The sequence below is a fragment of the Pelophylax lessonae genome, assembly GCF_965119305.1.
Source record: "Pelophylax lessonae genome assembly, chromosome: 4".
Lineage (NCBI taxonomy): Eukaryota > Metazoa > Chordata > Amphibia > Anura > Ranidae > Pelophylax > Pelophylax lessonae.
Window position 1 is genome coordinate 16,086,786 of NC_138771.1, and position 19,201 is coordinate 16,105,986.

Consider the following 19,201-nt stretch of genomic DNA (forward strand, 5'->3'; position numbering starts at 1 on the left):
CAGTCTTTAAGAGGTTAAACTTCCTTTCTCCCTGGCAGAGGGAAGGAAAAGATACAATGTAATCATTTTTGTTTATAGTTACTGGGAGTCTAATGCTGAAAGGCTGTTAGCTGTGTGAGTGAATGAGTCATCCAGCTCACTGAAATGTATCAATTCACAAGTCAGACCCAGGAGCAGAGAAACTCGGTATTTTAAAAATGCCACAATAACAATACCGTGGCTATGCAATACCGCGATATATCGAATTACCGAAAACTGGCATATGTCTAATATACACACACACATATATTATATATATATATATTTATATATACATATACACACACATACATACACACACACTGCCTTGCGAAAGTATTCGGCCCCCTTGAACTTTGTGACCTTTTGCCACATTTCAGGCTTCAAACATAAAGATATAAAACTGTAATTTTTTGTGAAGAATCAACAACAAGTGGGACACAATCATGAAGTGGAACGAAATTTATTGGATATTTCAAACTTTGTTAACAAACAAAAAACTGAAAAATTTGGCGTGCCAAATTATTCAGCCCCTTTACTTTCAGTGCAGCAAACTCTCTCCAGAAGTTCAGTGAGGATCTCTGAATGATCCAATGTTGACCTAAATGACTAATGATGATAAATAGAATCCACCTGTGTGTAATCAAGTCTCCGTATAAATGCACCTGCACTGTGATAGTCTCAGAGGTCCGTTTAAAGCGCAGAGAGCATCATGAAGAACAAGGAACACACCAGGCAGGTCCGAGATACTGTTGTGGAGAAGTTTAAAGTCGGATTTGGATACAAAAAGATTTCCCAAGCTTTAAACATCCCAAGGAACAATGTGCAAGCCATAATATTGAAATGGAAGGAGTATCAGACCACTGCAAATCTACGAAGACCTGGCCGTCCCTCTAAACTTTCAGCTCATACAAGGAGAAGACTGATCAGAGATGCAGCCAAGAGGTCCATGATCACTCTGGATGAAGTGCAGAGATCTACAGCTGAGGTGGGAGACTCTGTCCATAGGACAACAATCAGTCGTATACTGCACAAATCTGCCCTTTATGGAAGAGTAGCAAGAAGAAAGCCATTTCTTAAAGATATCCATAAAAAGTGTCGTTTAAAGTTTGCCACAAGCCACCTGGGAGACACCAAACATGTGGAAGAAGGGGCTCTGGTCAGATGAAACCAAAATCAAACTTTTTGGCAACAATGCAAAACGTTATGTTTGGTGTAAAAGCAACACAGCTCATCACCCTGAACACACCATCCCCACTGTCATACATGGTGGTGGCAGCATCATGGTTTGGGCCTGCTTTTCTTCAGCAGGGACAGGGAAGATGGTTAAAATTGATGGGAAGATGGATGGAGCCAAATACAGGACCATTCTGGAAGAAAACCTGATGGAGTCTGCAAAAGACCTGAGACTGGGACGGAGATTTGTCTTCCAACAAGACAATGATCCAAAACATAAAGCAAAATCTACAATGGAATGGTTCACAAATAAACATATCCAGGTGTTAGAATGGCCAAGTCAACGTCCAGACCTGAATCCAATCGAGAATCTGTGGAAAGAACTGAAAACTGCTGTTCACAAACGCTCTCCATCCAACCTCACTGAGCTCGAGCTGTTTTGCAAGGAGGAATGGGCAAAAATTTCAGTCTCTCGATGTGCAGAACTGATAGAGACATACCCCAAGCGACTTACAGCTGTAATCGCAGCGAAAGGTGGCGCTACAAAGTATTAACTTAAGGGGGGCTGAATAATTTTGCACATCAATTGTTCAAATTTTTATTTGTTAAAAAAGTTTGAAATATCCAATAAATTTCGTTCCACTTCATGATTGTGTCCCACTTGTTGATTCTTCACAAAAAATTACAGTTTTATATCTTTATGTTTGAAGCCTGAAATGTGGCAAAAGGTCGCAAAGTTCAAGGGGGCCGAATACTTTCACAAGGCACTGTTTATATCTGGTAGGTTAATTGGATCCTGTATAAAAAAATTGACCCTACTGTGTATGAATGTGAGTTAGGGACCTTAGATTGTAAGCTCCTTGAGGGCAGGGACTGATGTGAATGTACACACACACAGACAGTAGCTCACAAAAGTGATAACACTAAATTTAACACACCGACTCCCCATTCACACCTGAGGCCTTGTAACACTAACGAGTCACATGACACTGGGGAGGGAAAATGGCTAATTGGGCCCAATTTGGACATTGTCACTTAGGGGTGTACTCACTTTTGTTGCCAGCAGTTTAGACATTAATGGCTGTGTGTTGAGTTATTTTGAGGGGACAGCAAATTTACACTGTTATACAAGCTGTACACTCACTACTTTACATTGTAGCAAAGTCTAATTTCTTCAGTGTTGTCACATGAAAAGATAGAATAAAATATTTACAGAAATGTGAGGGGTGTACTCACTTTTGTGAGATACTGTGGGTGTGTATATGTATATATATATATATATTTCTCTGACATTCATTGACAGACACAGCTCCTGAATCATCTTAACAATTGGGTTATACTGCCCTCTACAGGAGTAGGACACCAGGCAGGAAAAAGCTTGACTCCGCCTACAGGGCGGTCCCAGGGGGGTATACACCTACTCTCAGCTATAGGCACTCAGTTTTGTTACAAGCAGGGCCGTCTTAATGATTGAGAACACCTGGGTCTGTCCAGACGCATGGGGGCCCCACGATCAGTGCAAGGACAAGGGGGAGTGGCATGCGCTGTGTTTGGGGGGGGGGGGGGGTGCACAGGTAATTTGGCCACTGGTGGTGCTCTTCTTTGATAGGAGCAACTGCAGTGTCACTCCTGTTAGAAGCAGCGGCTGGCTTCTGCAGGACAGAGGATTCAGCTTTCTCCTCCCCCCTGCAGGGGATGAAAGAGGGGCAGCGCTGAGACTGAGGACTCACCCCAGGAAGAGGGAGAGGCCTTCATTGCAGGTGGGAACAGCATTTGTGATCTGTGTGTACAAGGGAGAAGGGAGGGCACAACTCTGATTTATGGGGGCACTGTGATGGGGGAATCTGATCTACGGGAACACTGTGATGGGGAACCCTGGTGTAAGGGGGCTCTGATGGGGACACCAGATGTAAGGGGCACTGTGATGGGGACACTGTGATGGATAGGGACACCATATGTAAGGGGCACTGTGATGGGGACACTGTGATGGATGGGGACACTGTGATGGGGACATCTGATATTTATGGGTACTGTGAAAAGGGACCCTGATGTATAGGGGTGCTGTGATGGGAGAACCTGATCTACGGGAACACTGTGATGGGGAACCCGATGTAAGGGGGCACTGTGATGGGGAAACCCGATGTAAGGGGGCACTGTGATGGGGAAACCCGATGTAAGGGGGCACTGTGATGGGGAAACCCGATGTAAGGGGGCACTGTGATGGGGACACTAACTGTATGGGGACACCAGATGTAAGGGGGCACTCTGATGGGGACACCAGATGTAAGGGGGAACAGTGATGGGGAAACCCGATGTATGGGGGCACTGTGATGGAAACACCAGATGTATGGGGGCACCGTGATGGGGAAACCCGATGTAAGGGGGCACCGTGATGGGGAAACCCGATGTAAGGGGGCACCGTGATGGGGAAATGGGGAAATTACAACTCCACAGAGGGTGGGAGCTGCTTCCATCAATGAACATCAGAGAAATGGATTTTACGGTAAGTCAAGAATCCCATTTTCTCTTTCATTCATTGAGGAACACAGATCCTGGTATTCATAACCATTGGGATTTCCCAAAGCAGTATTATACATGAGAGGTGGGAACAGCAGAAACAAAATCCCAAAAGGAAAAAAAATTTCATTTAAAATGAAAAAATGACCAGGATCGGAGATCCCAGCAAGGAAGGAGGTCCTTACTACTGCCTACAGCAGGAAGTGGGAGTATCCCCCCTGGGACCGCCCCATAGGCGTAATAAACCTTTTTCCTGCTTAGTGTCCTACTCCTGTAGGGGGCAGTATAACCCAATGGTTAAGAAGAATCAGGAGCTGTGTCCGTCAATGAACATCAGAGACATTATTTTTTTAAGCATGTGTGCAAAAAAATGCAGAAACGGCTCTGGCAGCGAACGGGGTAAACCTTGGTGGAAAGTCATAATCCATATTGTTAGAATGACTTCAATAAATAAGATGGGTTCTATTAGTCTGAGGCATGGGAGAGAATGTAGAGAAAAAGACCAAACAACAACAAGCTCCTCACATTCAAACGCTGTCGTCGTCGCGTCGGGGAGGACCTGGCCAATCACATCCTAGAGAAAAAAAAAAAAAAAACACAAGAGAATTACAATGATGTTGACTTTTGTTGCCAAAAACATTCATTTCATTAATCCTAGGACGGTGTTGTAGGTTTTTAGCGCATGCGCAGGCATGCTGGAGGGCCTAACAGAGACCGGCAGCCTCTCTGCACATGCGTAAAATTCCCCCTCCAATCCCCGCAGCATGCGTGAGAGCGCACTACTCGTCCCCTCCTTGTCTAGGTAGAGGATACGGGAAGCAAGTATTAAATAAAAAATAAAAATAAATAAATAAAAAAAAGTTTTTTTAAGCCATTTCAGCTCCGGAAGGATTTGCCCCCTTAACAACTTGCCGACCGCCGCACGACTATTTACTGCGGCAGTCAGCCCCCTACAGGCAAAGTGACGTAGTACTACGCCGCTCGCCCACGAGCCTGTCACGCATCACCGGCACGCTCCCGCCCCCGCTCGTTCCCTGCCTAGCCCGCGCATGTGAGCGGCGGCTCCGATGTCCGCCGGCCACTCGCGATCTCCCGCAGGAGAGGGAGAAAGACAGACGGCTGATGTAAACACAACCGCCTGTCATTCCCCCTTAGATCATCACTGAGACCGCATTCACACTGAAGTACTTTGGGGCGACTTAGGTGCGACTTGCATGGACTTCATAACATGAATGTCTATGCAAGTCGCTCCGAGGTCGCCCCGAAGTAGTACAGGACCCTTTTTCTAAGTCGGAGCGACTTGTGTCCCTCCTATTAGAACGGCTCCTGTAGCGGTCAATGAACTGCGACTTGTCAGGCTGACCAAATCGCGGTAGTGTGAATGGAGACTTAGGCTATGTGATCCAGCTATATAGGATCACATGTCTCTGTGATTACTTCACAAGCCACGCCCCCTAACAGTTAGAATCACGCCCATAGGGACACACTTAACCCCTTGATCACCAATAAAGTTAACCCCTTCCCTGCCAGTGTCATTTTTACAGTAACAGTGCATATATATAGCGCTGATTACTGCAGTAATGTCACTGGTACCCCCAAAAGTGTCAAAAATGTCAGTCAGGGGTCCAATCTGTCCGCCGCAATCCCGCAAAAAATCGCAGATCGCCGCCATTACTAGTTAAAATAAAAAAACAATAAAAATGACATAAATCTTTCCTGCAGTTAGTAAACGCAATAACTTTTGCGCAAACCAATCAAAATACGCTTATTGTGATTTTTTTTTACCAAAAATATGTAGCAGAAAACAAATTGGCCTAAAATGTTGAAAAATTTAGATTTTTTTTTTTTTTTTTTTTGGGGGGGGGGGGATTTCATATAAAAAAAATGTGAAAAATATTATTATTTTTTCAGAATTGTCGCTCTTTTTTTGTTTATAGCGCATGCTCAAAAAAAAAAAAAAAAAAAAAAAGTCGCACAGGTGATCAAATACCACCAAAAGAAAGCTCTGTGGGGAAAAAAGGACGTAAATTTTGTTTGGGTACAGCGTCGCACGACCGCGCAATTGTCCATTAAAATAACGCAGTGTTGAATCACAAAATAGCCCCTGGTCTTTGAGCAACCAAATCCTCCGGGGCTTAAGTGGTTAAATAAAAAAAAATAAATAAAAATAAAAAAATTCTAATAAAAAGTTTTCAGCCCCGGAAGGATTTTCCCCCTTAATGACCGGGGCCACTTTTTGCGATTCAACACTGCGTTATTTTAATGGACAATTGCGCGGTCGTGCGACGCTGTACCCAAATTAAATTTACGTCCTTTTTTCCCCACAGAGCTTTCTTTTGGTGGTATTTTTTTTTTTCCCAAAAAGCTTACACATTGCTGGTATTTGATCACCTGTGCGATTTTTATTTTTTGCGTTATAAAAAAAAAAAAAAGTACGAAAATTCTGAAAAAAATAACAAAAAAAAAAAACAGTATTTTTTTACTTTCTGCTATAAAATATTCCCAATAAAAAAAAAAATTAAAAATCAAAATTGTTCACCTTTTTAGGCCAAGGAGCTAATATAAGCACAGAAGGAACCAATGGGAGGATGGAGGGAGGGAATTTAAGTACACAAGCTGATATAAGTACGAAAGGAGCCAATAGGAGTACAGAAGGAACTAATGTGAGTACAGAAGAAGCGAATAGGAGTACAGAAAGAGCGAATAGGCATACACGAGCTAATATAAGTACAAAAGGAGCCAATATAAATTCAAAATTAACTAATGTGAGCATGAAAGGAGCGGATATAAGTACACAAGCTAATATAAGTACAGAAGGAGCTAATAGGAGTAACAGAAGGAACTAATGCAAGTACGAAAGGAGCGAATATGAGTATAGAAAGAGTTAAGGAGTACAAAGGAATCTAATAGAAGTACAGAAAGAACTAATATAAAGGGAAGGGGCTAATGTGAGTACAGAAGGGTCTAATAAGAGTACAGGAGCTAATGTGAGTACAGAAGGGTCTAATGTGAGTACAGAAGGGTCTAATGGGAGTACAGAAGGGTCTAATGGGAGTACAGAAGGGTCTAATGTGAGTACAGAAGGGTCTAATAGGAGTACAGAAGGGTCTAATAGGAGTACAGAAGGGTCTAATAGGAGTACAGAAGGGTCTAATAAGAGTACAGGAGCTAATGGGAGTACAGAAGGGTCTAATAAGAGTACAGGAGCTAATGTGAGTACAGAAGGGTCTAATAGGAGTACAGGAGCTAATGTGAGTACAGAAGATACTAATAAGAGTACAGGAGCTAATGTGAGTACAGAAGGTACTAATAGGAGTACAGAAGGTACTAATAGGAGTACAGAAGGGTCTAATAGGAGTACAGAAGGGTCTAATAGGAGTACAGAAGGGTCTAATAGGAGTACAGAAGGGTCTAATAGGAGTACAGAAGGGTCTAATAGGAGTACAGAAGGGTCTAATAGGAGTACAGAAGGGTCTAATAGGAGTACAGAAGGGTCTAATAGGAGTACAGAAGGGTCTAATAGGAGTACAGAAGGGTCTAATAGGAGTACAGGAGCTAATGGGAGTACAGAAGGGTCTAATAAGAGTACAGGAGCTAATGTGAGTACAGAAGGGTCTAATGGGAGTACAGAAGGGTCTAATGGGAGTACAGAAGGGTCTAATGGGAGTACAGAAGGGTCTAATGGGAGTACAGAAGGGTCTAATAGGAGTACAGAAGGGTCTAATAAGAGTACAGGAGCTAATGGGAGTACAGAAGGGTCTAATAAGAGTACAGGAGCTAATGTGAGTACAGAAGGGTCTAATAGGAGTACAGGAGCTAAAGTGAGTACAGAAGATACTAATAAGAGTACAGGAGCTAATGTGAGTACAGAAGGTACTAATAAGAGTACAGGAGCTAATGTGAGTACAGAAGGGTCTAATAGGAGTACAGAAGGGTCTAATAGGAGTACAGAAGGGTCTAATAGGAGTACAGAAGGGTCTAATAGGAGTACAGAAGGGTCTAATAGGAGTACAGAAGGGTCTAATAGGAGTACAGAAGGGTCTAATAGGAGTACAGGAGCTAATGGGAGTACAGAAGGGTCTAATAAGAGTACAGGAGCTAATGTGAGTACAGAAGGGTCTAATAGGAGTACAGAAGGGTCTAATAGGAGTACAGAAGGGTCTAATAGGAGTACAGAAGGGTCTAATAGGAGTACAGGAGCTAATGGGAGTACAGGAGCTAATGTGAGTACAGAAGGGTCTAATAAGAGTACAGGAGCTAATGTGAGTACAGAAGATACTAATAGGAGTACACGAGCTAATAGGAGCACAGGAGGGTCAAATAGGAGTACAGGAGCTAATAGGAGTACAGAAGGTACTAATAGGTGTACAGGAGCGAATGTGAGTACAGAAGGGTCTAATAAGAGTACAAACATAGCGGATATGAATATAGAAGGAGCTAATATAGACACATAAAGAGGTAATATGAGTACAGAAAGCGTGTAATGTCATAGGATACAATGAAGGGTCCAGGGGAAAGGTTTAGAGGATGCACAGAGCCTGGGGCACCATAACCGCCAACACCTGGACCTAATATGAATACAGAAGAAGCCAGCATGAATACAGAAGACCCCCCCCCCCCCCCCCCAATGTATTTCTGTCACAGTATACATGAGTCAGGTTCAGGGGGAAAGGTTTAGAGGATGCACAGCACCCAGGAGACCATGCCCAGCTCGGACCTGACCCAAGTAAACACAACACAGAGGACCGGTGGGGTAGGAGTGACGTCACTGACGTGATCTCTACGTCACCCCCACGGCCTTCCTCACCAGGATGTCCCGGAACAGGAGCTGTGTGGCCGGCTGGACGGTCCAGTCCACGGCGCCGCCGTCAGGGATGCGGATCCGGATGACCAGGGCCTGGCTGTCCATGTCCTGAGGGAACTCGGAGCCCAGTAACAGCATCCCGGCCCGGCGCCGGGTCACATTGTGCGGGGGACTGAGAGTGACCGGAGGAACCAGAGTTCCGAGCCGGAAACCCGGGGGAAGAAAAAGGGAAAAGGACGCGCCGCCATATTGGAAAGGGGCAACTTGTCATAGGAACGCCAGGGCGCCATGTTACTGTAGGGAAAATAAAAGAGATGTGCTGGGCAGTGTATGGGGGTTCCTGCCTGGATTTTGTTACGTCTCAGTACAAATAAAAACCTTCAAACTTTCATTGTATGTGAATGAAGTGTTCTGAATTCTACACTGCTCAGAAAAATTAAAGGAACACTTTGTAATCAGAATATAGCATCAAGTCAGTTACACTCCTGGGATATTAATCTGGTCAGTTAAGTAGCAGAGGGGGTTGTTAATCAGTTTTAGCTGCTTTGGTGTTCATTAAATTAACCACTTAAGCCCCGGAAGATTTTACCCCCTTCCTGACCAGGCCCTATTTTGCGATTCGGCACTGAGTGAATTTAACGGACAATTGCGCGGTCGTGCGACGCTGTACCTAAACGAATTTGACGTCCTTTTTTTCCCACAAACAGAGATTTCTTTTGGTGGCATTTGATCACCTGTGCGATTTTTTGATCATGCGCTATAAACAAAAAAAGAGCGACAATTTTGCAAAAATAACAATATTTTTCACATTTTTTTATATGAAATTCCCAAAAAAAAATGTAAAAATCTAAATTTTTTAACATTTTTGGCCAATTTGTTTTCTGCTACATATGTTTGGTAAAAAAAAAAAAAATCACAATAAGCGTATTTTGATTGGTTTGCGCAAAATTTATTGCGTTTACTAACTAAGGGAAAGATTTTTGTCATTTTTGTTGTTTTTTCTTTTTTAACGAGTAATGGCGGCGATCTGCAATTTTTTTGCGGTACTGCGACATTGGGGTGGACAGATTGGACCCCTGACTGACATTTTTGACACTTTTGGGGTTACCAGTGACATTACTGCAGTAATCAGTGCTATACATATGCACTGTTACTGTAAAAATGACACTGGCAGTGAAGGGGTTAACTTTATTGGAGAGGGAGGGGTTAAGTGTGTCCCTAGGGGCGTGCTTCTAACTGTAAAGGGGTGTGGCTTTACATGTAATAGCAGAGATCTTCGATCCTACATAGCAGGACCGAGTGATCTGTGCTGTTACACAGGGGAGAATGACAGGCGGCTTTGTTTACATTAGCCGCCTGCCTTTCTCCCTTCACAGCGGACGATCGTGAGTGACCGGCAGGTATCTGTTCACTCGCGCGGAGGTGTCCGTGAACAGGAGGTCTCCGGCGGCGCGCGCTCGCCCCCTATTGGCTCACAGGCTAGTGACGTATCGGTACGTCACTTTGCGTGGTCGGGGCTGACCGCCGCAGTATATTCACTTGCGGCGGTCGGCAACCGGTTAACAACAGGTGCACTAGATGGGCAACAATAAGACAACCTCCAAAACAAGAATGGTTTTACAGGTGGAGGCCACACACATTTTTTTCCCTACTCATTTTTCCTGACTGTTTGTCACTAGTTTTGCATTTGTCTGGGGTCAGTGTCACTACTGGTAGGATGAGGCCATACCTGGACCCTATAGAGGTTGCACAGACAGTCCTTCTCCTCCAGGATGCACATCAATACGGACAATTGCCAGAAGGTTTGCTGTGTCTCCCACCACAGTCTCAGGAGCATGGAGGAGATTCCAGGAGACAGGCAGTTACTCTAGGAGAGCTGGACAGGGCCATAGAAGGTCCTTAACCCATCAGCAGGACCGGTATCTGCTACTTTGTGTAAGGAGGAACAGGATGAGCGCTGCCAGAGCCCTACAAAATGACCTCCAGCAGCCACTGGTGTGAATGTCTCTGACCAAACAATCAGAAAAAGTCTTCATGAGGGTGGCCTGAGGTCCCAATGTCCTCTAGTGGGCGCTGTGTTCACTGCCCGGCACTGTGGAGCTCGATTGGCATTTGCCATTGAACACCAGAATTGGTAGGTCTACCACTGACACCCTGTGCTTTTCACAGATGAGAGCAGGTTCACCCTGAGCACATGTGACAGACGTGAAAGGGTCTGGAGAAGCCGTGGAGAACGTTATGCTGCCTGTAACATCATTCAGCATGACCGGTTGGGTGGTGGGTCAGTGATGGTCTAGGGAGGCAAATCCATGGAGGGACGCACAGACCTCTACAGGCTAGACAATGGCACCCTGACTGCCATTAGGTATCGGGATGAAATCCTTGGACCCATTGTCAGACCCTACACTGGTGCAGGGGGTCCTGGGTTCCTCCTGGTGCACGACAATGCCCAGCCTCATGTGGTGAGAGTATGTAGCCAGTTCCTGGAGGATGAAGGAATTGATACCATTGAATGGCCCCCACACTTGTCTGACCTAAATCCAATAAAACACCTCTGGGACATTATGTTTCGGTCCATCCAACGCCACCAGGTTGCCCCTCAGTCTGTTCAGGAGCTCAGTGATGCCCTGGTCCAGATCTGGGAGGAAATACCCCAGAACACCATCCATCGTCTCATTAGGAGTATGCCCCGACGTTGTCAGACATGCATACAATCACATGGGGGCCATACAAACTACTGAGGACCATTCTGAGTTGCTGCAATGACATTTCAGCAAAATGGACTCGCCTGCTGCATCATTTTTTTACTTTGATTTTTGGGGTGTCTTTGAATTCAGCCCTCTGTAGGGTGATCATTTTTATTTCCATCAAACGCTGTGTGGCTACCTTTCCTTCCTAACACATTACCCAGTCCATACCAGTATACTGTAGATCCTAACACGTTTACCCAGTCCATCCCATTATAGATCCTAACACATTATCCAGTCCGTACCAGTATAGATCCTAACACATTACCCAGTCTGTACCAGTATAGATCCTAACACATTACCCAGTCCGTACCAGTATAGATCCTAACACATTACCCAGTCCGTACCAGTATAGATCCTAACACATTACCCAGTCCATACCAGTATACTGTAGATCCTAACACATTACCCAGTCCGTACCAGTATAGATCCTAACACATTACCCAGTCCATACCAGTATAGATCCTAACACATTACCCAGTCCATATCAGTATAGATCCTAACACATTACCCAGTCCGTACCAGTATAGATCCTAACACATTACCCAGTCCATACCAGTATACTGTAGATCCTAACACATTACCCAGTCCGTACCAGTATAGATCCTAACACATTACCCAGTCCGTACCAGTATAGATCCTAACACATTACCCAGTCCGTACCAGTATAGATCCTAACACATTACCCAGTCCATACCAGTATAGATCCTAACACATTACCCAGTCCATACCAGTATAGATCCTAACACATTACCCAGTCCGTACCATTATAGATCCTAACACATTACCCAGTCCATACCAGTATAGATCCTAACACATTACCCAGTCCATACCAGTATAGATCCTAACACATTACCCAGTCCATACCAGTATAGATCCTAACACATTACCCAGTCCATACCAGTATACTGTAGATCCTAACACATTACCCAGTCCATACCAGTATAGATCCTAACACATTACCCAGTCCATACCAGTATAGATCCGAACACATTACCGAGCTTCAACTCTTGAACACAGTGATCCTATATTCCTCCTCATAGTTTTACGGCGGCAGGCCGGCTCTTTTGAGCGAAACATCGTACCTGTACATCAATTTGTGCAATAGCCAGAGGGGGAGCCAATCAGCAAGTCCGGCAGCCACCCGCGATCACTCCCCATAGAGACAGAACGGCGATCTGCCGATGTAAACACAGCAGACCGCTGTTTTACCACAGATGAACACAGTGATCCTATATTCCTCCTATTAAGGTTCATCTAGTGAGTCCACCCCCCCCCACACACACAGTTAGAAAGCACTCCCTAGGGACACCCCTAACCCTTTGATCGCCCCTGGTGTTAACCCCTTCCCTGCCAGTGTTATTAGTACAGTGACAGTGCATATTTTTAGCACTGATTAGTGTAGTAATGTCACTGGTCCCCCCAAAAGTGTCAAAAATGTCAGTTAGGTGTGCGATTTGTACGCCACAATGTCGCAGTCCTGCTAAAAATCGCTGATCACTGCCATTACTATTATAAAATATATTAAAAATGACATAAATCTTTCCCCTAGTTTGCAGAGGTGATAACTTTTACACAAACCAATCAATATACACTTATTGGGATTTGTTTTACCAAAAATATGTAGCAGAATACAAATTGGCCTAAAATGATGAAAAAATTTGATTTTTACATTTTTTTATTGGCAATGTTTTATAGCAGAAAGTAAAAAATATTGTTTTTTTTTTTTGTTTTTTTCAGAATTGTCGCTCTTTTTTTGTTTATGGGAGGCATTTCATTGGTATAACCCTAATTGGTACATGCTCTAAAATTCCCCTGAAGAAGGAATCACTATTAGATTCCAAAACATGTCGGGATGTCTTTATCTGCATCACTAACCAGCTGTTATATCACAACACTGATAATATGTGCCAGACCTGAGCACAACCAGCTACACTGCGTCTTTATGTCACATGTTTTTTGTCATATGTACCAATTTTTCTATGTACTATTTAAAATTTTGCTCTAATAAATTATATATATATTTTATCTATTTCTCCTCCTACTTTTCATACATAATTTAATTGATCAGTCCCGTCCACTCAAATCCCCTTGGGAATTTTTTCTTCTTGTTTCTCTCTTTTTTTGTTTATAGCACAAAAAATAAAAATCGCACAGGGGATCAAATACCACCAAAAGAAAGCTCTATTTGTGAGAAAAAAAGGACATCAATTTTATTTGGGTACAGCGTCGCAGGATCTTGCAATTGTCCGTTAAAGTAACGCAGTGCCCAATCGCAAAATATGGCCTGGTCATTAAGGGGGAAAATCCTTTCGGTCCAAAAGTGGATAAAGAAGAAAAGAAAACAAAAATGTCCCGCGTTGTAAATCTATCAGCAACCATAATGCCAACTGACTCGCTGAATAAATAACCCGGATGACCCCGGCACACAAGACCAATCCCGACGTTTCCCTTAACCCAATGACAGCTCCCCAAGCTATTTAGGGGAAGGAGCGGGGAAAGTGGAGACATCATTGATCAACTATGGCCAGTGACTGGAGGCAATGTAAGGCAGGGGTCTCCAAACTCTAAACAAAGCGCCAGATTACTGTCATTCACATTTTGGGGGGGGGGGGGGGGGACTGTGGCCAGTGAGATTAAATAATGCCTTGGTTGCCAGTATGACTAAGAAAATTAAATAGGTCTTGTTGTCCGTAGGAGGAGGAATAGTGCCCCATTATTGGTGTCAGTTGGTGTGAATTGGGCCCCACCATTGGTGTCGGTGATGGTAATAGAGCCCCGATGTGGGTGTCAGTGGGAGAAATAGCGCCCCATCTTTGGTGTCAATGGAAGGAATAGTGCCCCATTGTTGATGTCAATGGAAGGAATAGTGCCCCATTGTTGATGTCAATGGAAGGAATAGTGCCCCATTGTTGGTGTCAATGGAAGGAATAGCGCCCCCATTGTTGATGTCAGTGGAAGGAATAGTGCCCCCATTGTTGATGTCAATGGAAGGAATAGTGCCCCATTGTTGGTGTCAATGGAAAGCATAGTGCTCTGTTACTGGTGTTAGTGGTGGGGAGGATAGGGCTCCATTGTTTTTGTCTGTAGAAGCAATAATTCCTCATCGTTGGTGTCAGTGGGAGGAATAGTGCCCCTTCATCGGTATCAGTGAAGGAGTAGTGCTCCATTACTGGTGTCAGTGCTGGGAATAGTGCCCCATTGTTGGTGTCAGTGGGAGGAATAGTGCCCCGTTGTTGACGTCAGTTGGTGGAATAGTGCCACGTTATTGGTGTCAGTGGTGGTAATAGGGCCCCATTGTTGGTGTCAGTGTAAGGAACAGTGCCCCATCATTGGTGTCAATGGAAGGAATAGTGCCCCATCATTGGTGTCAGTAGTGGAAATGGGGCCCCATTGTTGGCATAATTTGGAGGAAAAGTGCCCCATTATTGGTGTCAGTGGGGGGAATAGTGCCCCATCATTGGTTTCAGTAGTGAGAATAGGACCCCATTGTTGGTGTCAGTGGGAGAAATAGTGCTCCATCATTTGTATCAGTGGGAGGAATAGTGCCCCACTGTTGGTGTCAGTGGTAAGAATAGTGCCCCATTGTTGGTGTCAATGTAAAGCATAGTGCTCTGTTGTTGGTGTTACTGGGGGATAGAGGGCCCCATCGTTTTTGTCAGTGGAAGCAATGGTTCCTTATCATTGATGTCAGTGGGAGGAATAGTGCCCCATCATTGGTATCGGTGAAGGAATAGTGCCCTATCATTGGTGTCAGTGCTGGGAATAGGGCCCCATTGTTGGTGTTACTGGGGGGAATAGTGTCCCATCATTGATGTCAGTGGTGGGAATAGGGCCCCATTGTTAGTGTCAGTGGAATGAATTGTGCCCTGTCATTGGGACCAGTGGAAGGAATAGTGTTCCATTGTTGGTGTCAGTGGGAGGAATAGTGCCCCGCTGTTGGTGTCAATGGAAAGCGTAGTACTCTGTTGTTGGTGTCAGTGGGGGAAATAGTGCCCCATCATTGGTATCAGTGAAGGAGTAGTGCCCCATCATTGGTTTCAGTGCTAGGAATAGTGCCCCATTGTTTGTGTCAGTGGGAGGATTAGTGCCCCATCATTGGTATCAGTGGGAGGAATAGTGCCCCATCATTGGTATCAGTGAAGGAGTAGTGCCCCATCATTGGTTTCAGTGCTGGGAATAGGGCCCCATTGTTTGTGTCAGTGGGAGGCATAGTGCCCATCATTGGGGCCAATGGAAGGAATAGTGCCCCATCATTGGTTTCAGTAGGAGGAATAGTGCCCCATCATCATTGGTGTCAGTGAAGGAGTAGTGCCATATCATTGGTTTCAGTGCTGGGAATAGGGCCCCATTGTTTGTGTCAGTAGGAGGGATAGTGCCCTGTCATTGGAACAAGTGGAAGGAATAGTGCTCCATCATTGGGGCCAGTGGGAGAAATAGGCCCCCATTGTTGGTATAAGTGGGAGGAATAGTGTCCCATCATTGGTGTCAGTGGGAGGAATAGTGCCCCATCATTGGTATCAGTGGGAGGAATAGTGCCCCATCATTGGTGTCAGTGGGAGGAATAGTGCCCCATCATTGGGACCAGTGGAAGGAATAGTGCCCCTTCACTGATGTTGGTGAAAGGAATGGTGCCTCATAGTTGTTGTTAGTGGTAGGAAAAGTGCCTGTATCAGTGGGAGAAATGGTATCCCAAGGGCCAGATAAAGGTAAGCAAAGGGCCACATCTGGCCTACAGGCCACAGTTTTGATGTACGGCAATTTGCTGTGATGTCAGTGCTTCCTAGGGCCCTGGAGGATGCCAGCACCCACAGCTACCTTAGGGACCAGTGACAGCGGGGAGCTGCCATATATAGAGGTAGTAGAAACACAGATTCTATATATGATGCCCGGCTCACCCTGAACAGAGGGCCAGATGGGCAAAGTTGGGACCAAACTGTCGGCTTATCTCTAGTACCAGGGAGAAGACAACACACAATCACAAGGATCTAATTCTACAGTTGAGTCTTTAAAATGTGTAATTTTTAGAAATAACCATAGTTACCCTTCAGGGAATGACTGAGCTCATCGGAAGCGAAGCCATCCTTTATTTCCAGCCCTGGAAGCAGAGGCCTATTCACAATGATGAAGTGATGTGGGGGTGTTCTGTTATTTCTCCCCTTTGTTTCATAACTGTTAAGCATGTTTAAGTATTTCCTTTGGTAACTATTTTTTTAATCTGTCGGCATCATTGTTTTCTTTTAATATTAAAGATAACAACTGCGATAAACTAAGCCCCTGATGCTCTAATGAACCGCTTGCGCAGAGATAATCCGTATAATTCTTCTATGTTACTTTGTATCAGTTTCTTAACCACTTCTGGACCGGAAGGATTTTCCCCCCTTAAAGTGGAGTTCCACCCTTAACCACTTAAGCCCCGGAAGATTTTACCCCCTTCCTGAACAAGGCCTCTTTTGCAATTCGGCACTGCGTTACTTTAACGGACAATTGCGCGGCCGTGCGACGCTGTACCTAAACGAAATTAACATCCCTTTTTTTTCCCACAAAAAGAGCTTTCTTTTGGTGGTATTTGATCACCTGTGCGATTTTTACTTTTTGCGCTATAAACAAAAAAATAGCGTAAATTTTTCAAAAATAACAATATTTTTCAAATTTTTTTATATGAAATTCCCCCCAAAAGAAATGTAAAAATCAAAATTTTTTATCAATTTCGGCCAATTTGTTTTCTGCTACATATTTTTGGTAAAAAAAAATCGCAATAAGCGTATTTTGATTTGTTTGCGCGTTTACTAACTAAGGGAAAGATTTCTGTCGTTTTTGGTGGGTTTTTTTTTTAACGAGTAATGGCGGCGATCTGCGATTTTTTTTGCAGGACTGCGACATTGCGGCGGACAGATCGGACCCTTGACTGACATTTTTGACACTTTTGGGGGTACCAGTGACATTACTACAGTAATCAGTGCTATAAATATGCACTGTTACTGTAAAAATGACACTGGCAGGGAAGGGGTTAATTTTATTGGAGAGGGAGGAGTTAATGTATGCCTGGTGCTTACTAACGTGTGTGGGGGCAGTGGTGTATTTAGGTTTTGTGCTGCCCTAGGCCTGACTAAGTTTGTGCACCCCCTAAATGAAATATGACCCACCCCTTCCTGTTTATGGCCCGCCCTGTCATCTGTACACCACAGACCACAACCACAGTCTATCAGCATAGCCTTATCAGTTCCCATAAGTTCAGCCTCATCAGTGCCCATCAGTGCCGCCTCATCAGTGCAGCATATCAGTGTAGACCTCATCAGTCGCTATCAGTACAGCCCCATCAGTGGCCACCAGTGTAGCCTATCAGTGCCCATTAGTGCAGCCTATCATACCGGCAGGTAGCAGTGTGACTGTTTTATGGGGTGCCAGACTGATTTTCCTCCTGGACCCTGCCCTCTGGCCCAATTTGCCCCATAATATTGGCACTAAACTAAAAGTGTAGCTCCACACTCGATTCCCCGACGATCGTGGAAAAGCGGCGGTGATCACCGCCGCTCCTCCCCTGGCCAGACTCCCGCTGTGACTGAATATAGCGGGAGCGAGCCTCCGGCGGCGCACACGCGCCGCCGAGAAGGGGGAGTGTCTGGCGACGTAGGTCTACCAGACGATAACGAACCACTTTGCCGCAGTAGAGCTCTAGTGAGCAACGGTAAAGTGGTTAATGACCAGGCCATTTTTTGCGATTCGGCACTGCTTTACTTTAACGGACCATTGCCCGGTCGTGTGACGCTGTACCCAAATAAAATTGATGTCCTTTTTTTCCCATAAATTGAGCTTTCTTTTGGTGGTATTTGATCACCTGTGCGATTTTTGTTTTTTGCGCTATAAACAAAAAAAGAGCAACAATTCTAAAAAATAAACAATATTTTTCACTTTCTGCTATATAACGTTCCCAAAAAAAAAAGAAATTAAAAATCAAATTTTTTCATCCTTTTAGGCCAATTTGTATTGTGCTACATATTTTTGGTGAAAAAAAAATCCCAATAAGTGTATATTGATTGGTTTGCGCAAAAGTTATCACATACTACAAACTACGGGAAAGATTTATGTCATTTTTATTTATTTTTTACTAGTAATGGCGGCGACCAGCGATTTTTAGCAGGACTGCGACATTGCGGCAGACAGATCGGACCCCTAACTGAAATTTCTGACACTTTTGGGGGTACCAGTGATATTGCTACAGTAATCAGTGCTAAAAATATGCACTGCTACTGTAATAATGACACTGGCTGGGAAGGGGTTAAATCAGGGGCAATCAAAGGGTTAAGTGTAAGCCTAGGGGGTGTTTTCTAACTGTGGGGGGATGGGCTTGTAATATCAACACAAAGAACTATGTTTCTAAATAGCAGGAATAGCAGGGGCTCTGTGTTGATAGCAGAGAGAACAACGGTCTGCTATGTTTACAACAGCAGACCGGCGTTCTCTCTTCACGGGGAGCGATCGCTGGTGTCCGGCGACAATCACGGCTGCCGGCCCTGTGCCTCGGCTTCCCCACTGGCCAGTGGGCGCGGGTGCGCGCCTCCGGCGGCGCGTGTGCGCCCACAGGATCGCTCCCGTGAACCGCCACCGATTCGCGGGAGCCTGCCGCCGTAAAGCTGCGGTGGCTGGTCGGCAAGGGGTTAAAGCGGAACTAAATTGTATCTGTACACCACAATCTGAAAACGCTCTTCATCCGTGTCTCCATGATTTATTTTGTCAAGAAATCACTTTGATAAAACAGCCCCCTAGCATTTCTAGATGCGGCCATCTTGAGTAAGGGCAGATGATTCACGTAGCATTTACTTCCTGGGGTCAATCTGCCTTTAGCTCAGGCATGTATGTTTAGCTTGGAAAGCCCTTCCTCCCATGAAGACTCCGGGGATGTATGAACCAGGATGTAACTGAAGAAATGTAAAAAAAA

General features: G+C 44.7%; 1 protein-coding gene and 1 long non-coding RNA gene across 2 annotated transcripts in view; one reads left to right on the forward strand and one right to left on the reverse strand.

Moving 5' to 3' along the window:
• MAP2K5 (mitogen-activated protein kinase kinase 5) overlaps positions 1-8,747 on the reverse strand; it is a 308,258-nt gene extending 299,511 nt beyond the window's left edge. The window contains exons 1-2 of the mRNA XM_082253022.1: positions 8,519-8,747; positions 4,237-4,285 (exon numbers count right to left, since the gene is read on the reverse strand). Coding sequence (XP_082109148.1) covers positions 4,237-4,285; positions 8,519-8,653 — 184 coding nt within the window. The 5' untranslated portion in view covers positions 8,654-8,747. The remainder of the gene's footprint in view (positions 1-4,236; positions 4,286-8,518) is intronic.
• Positions 1-19,201, forward strand: part of LOC309552212 — a 603,675-nt gene that overhangs the window by 412,422 nt on the left and 172,052 nt on the right. The window lies entirely within an intron of this gene.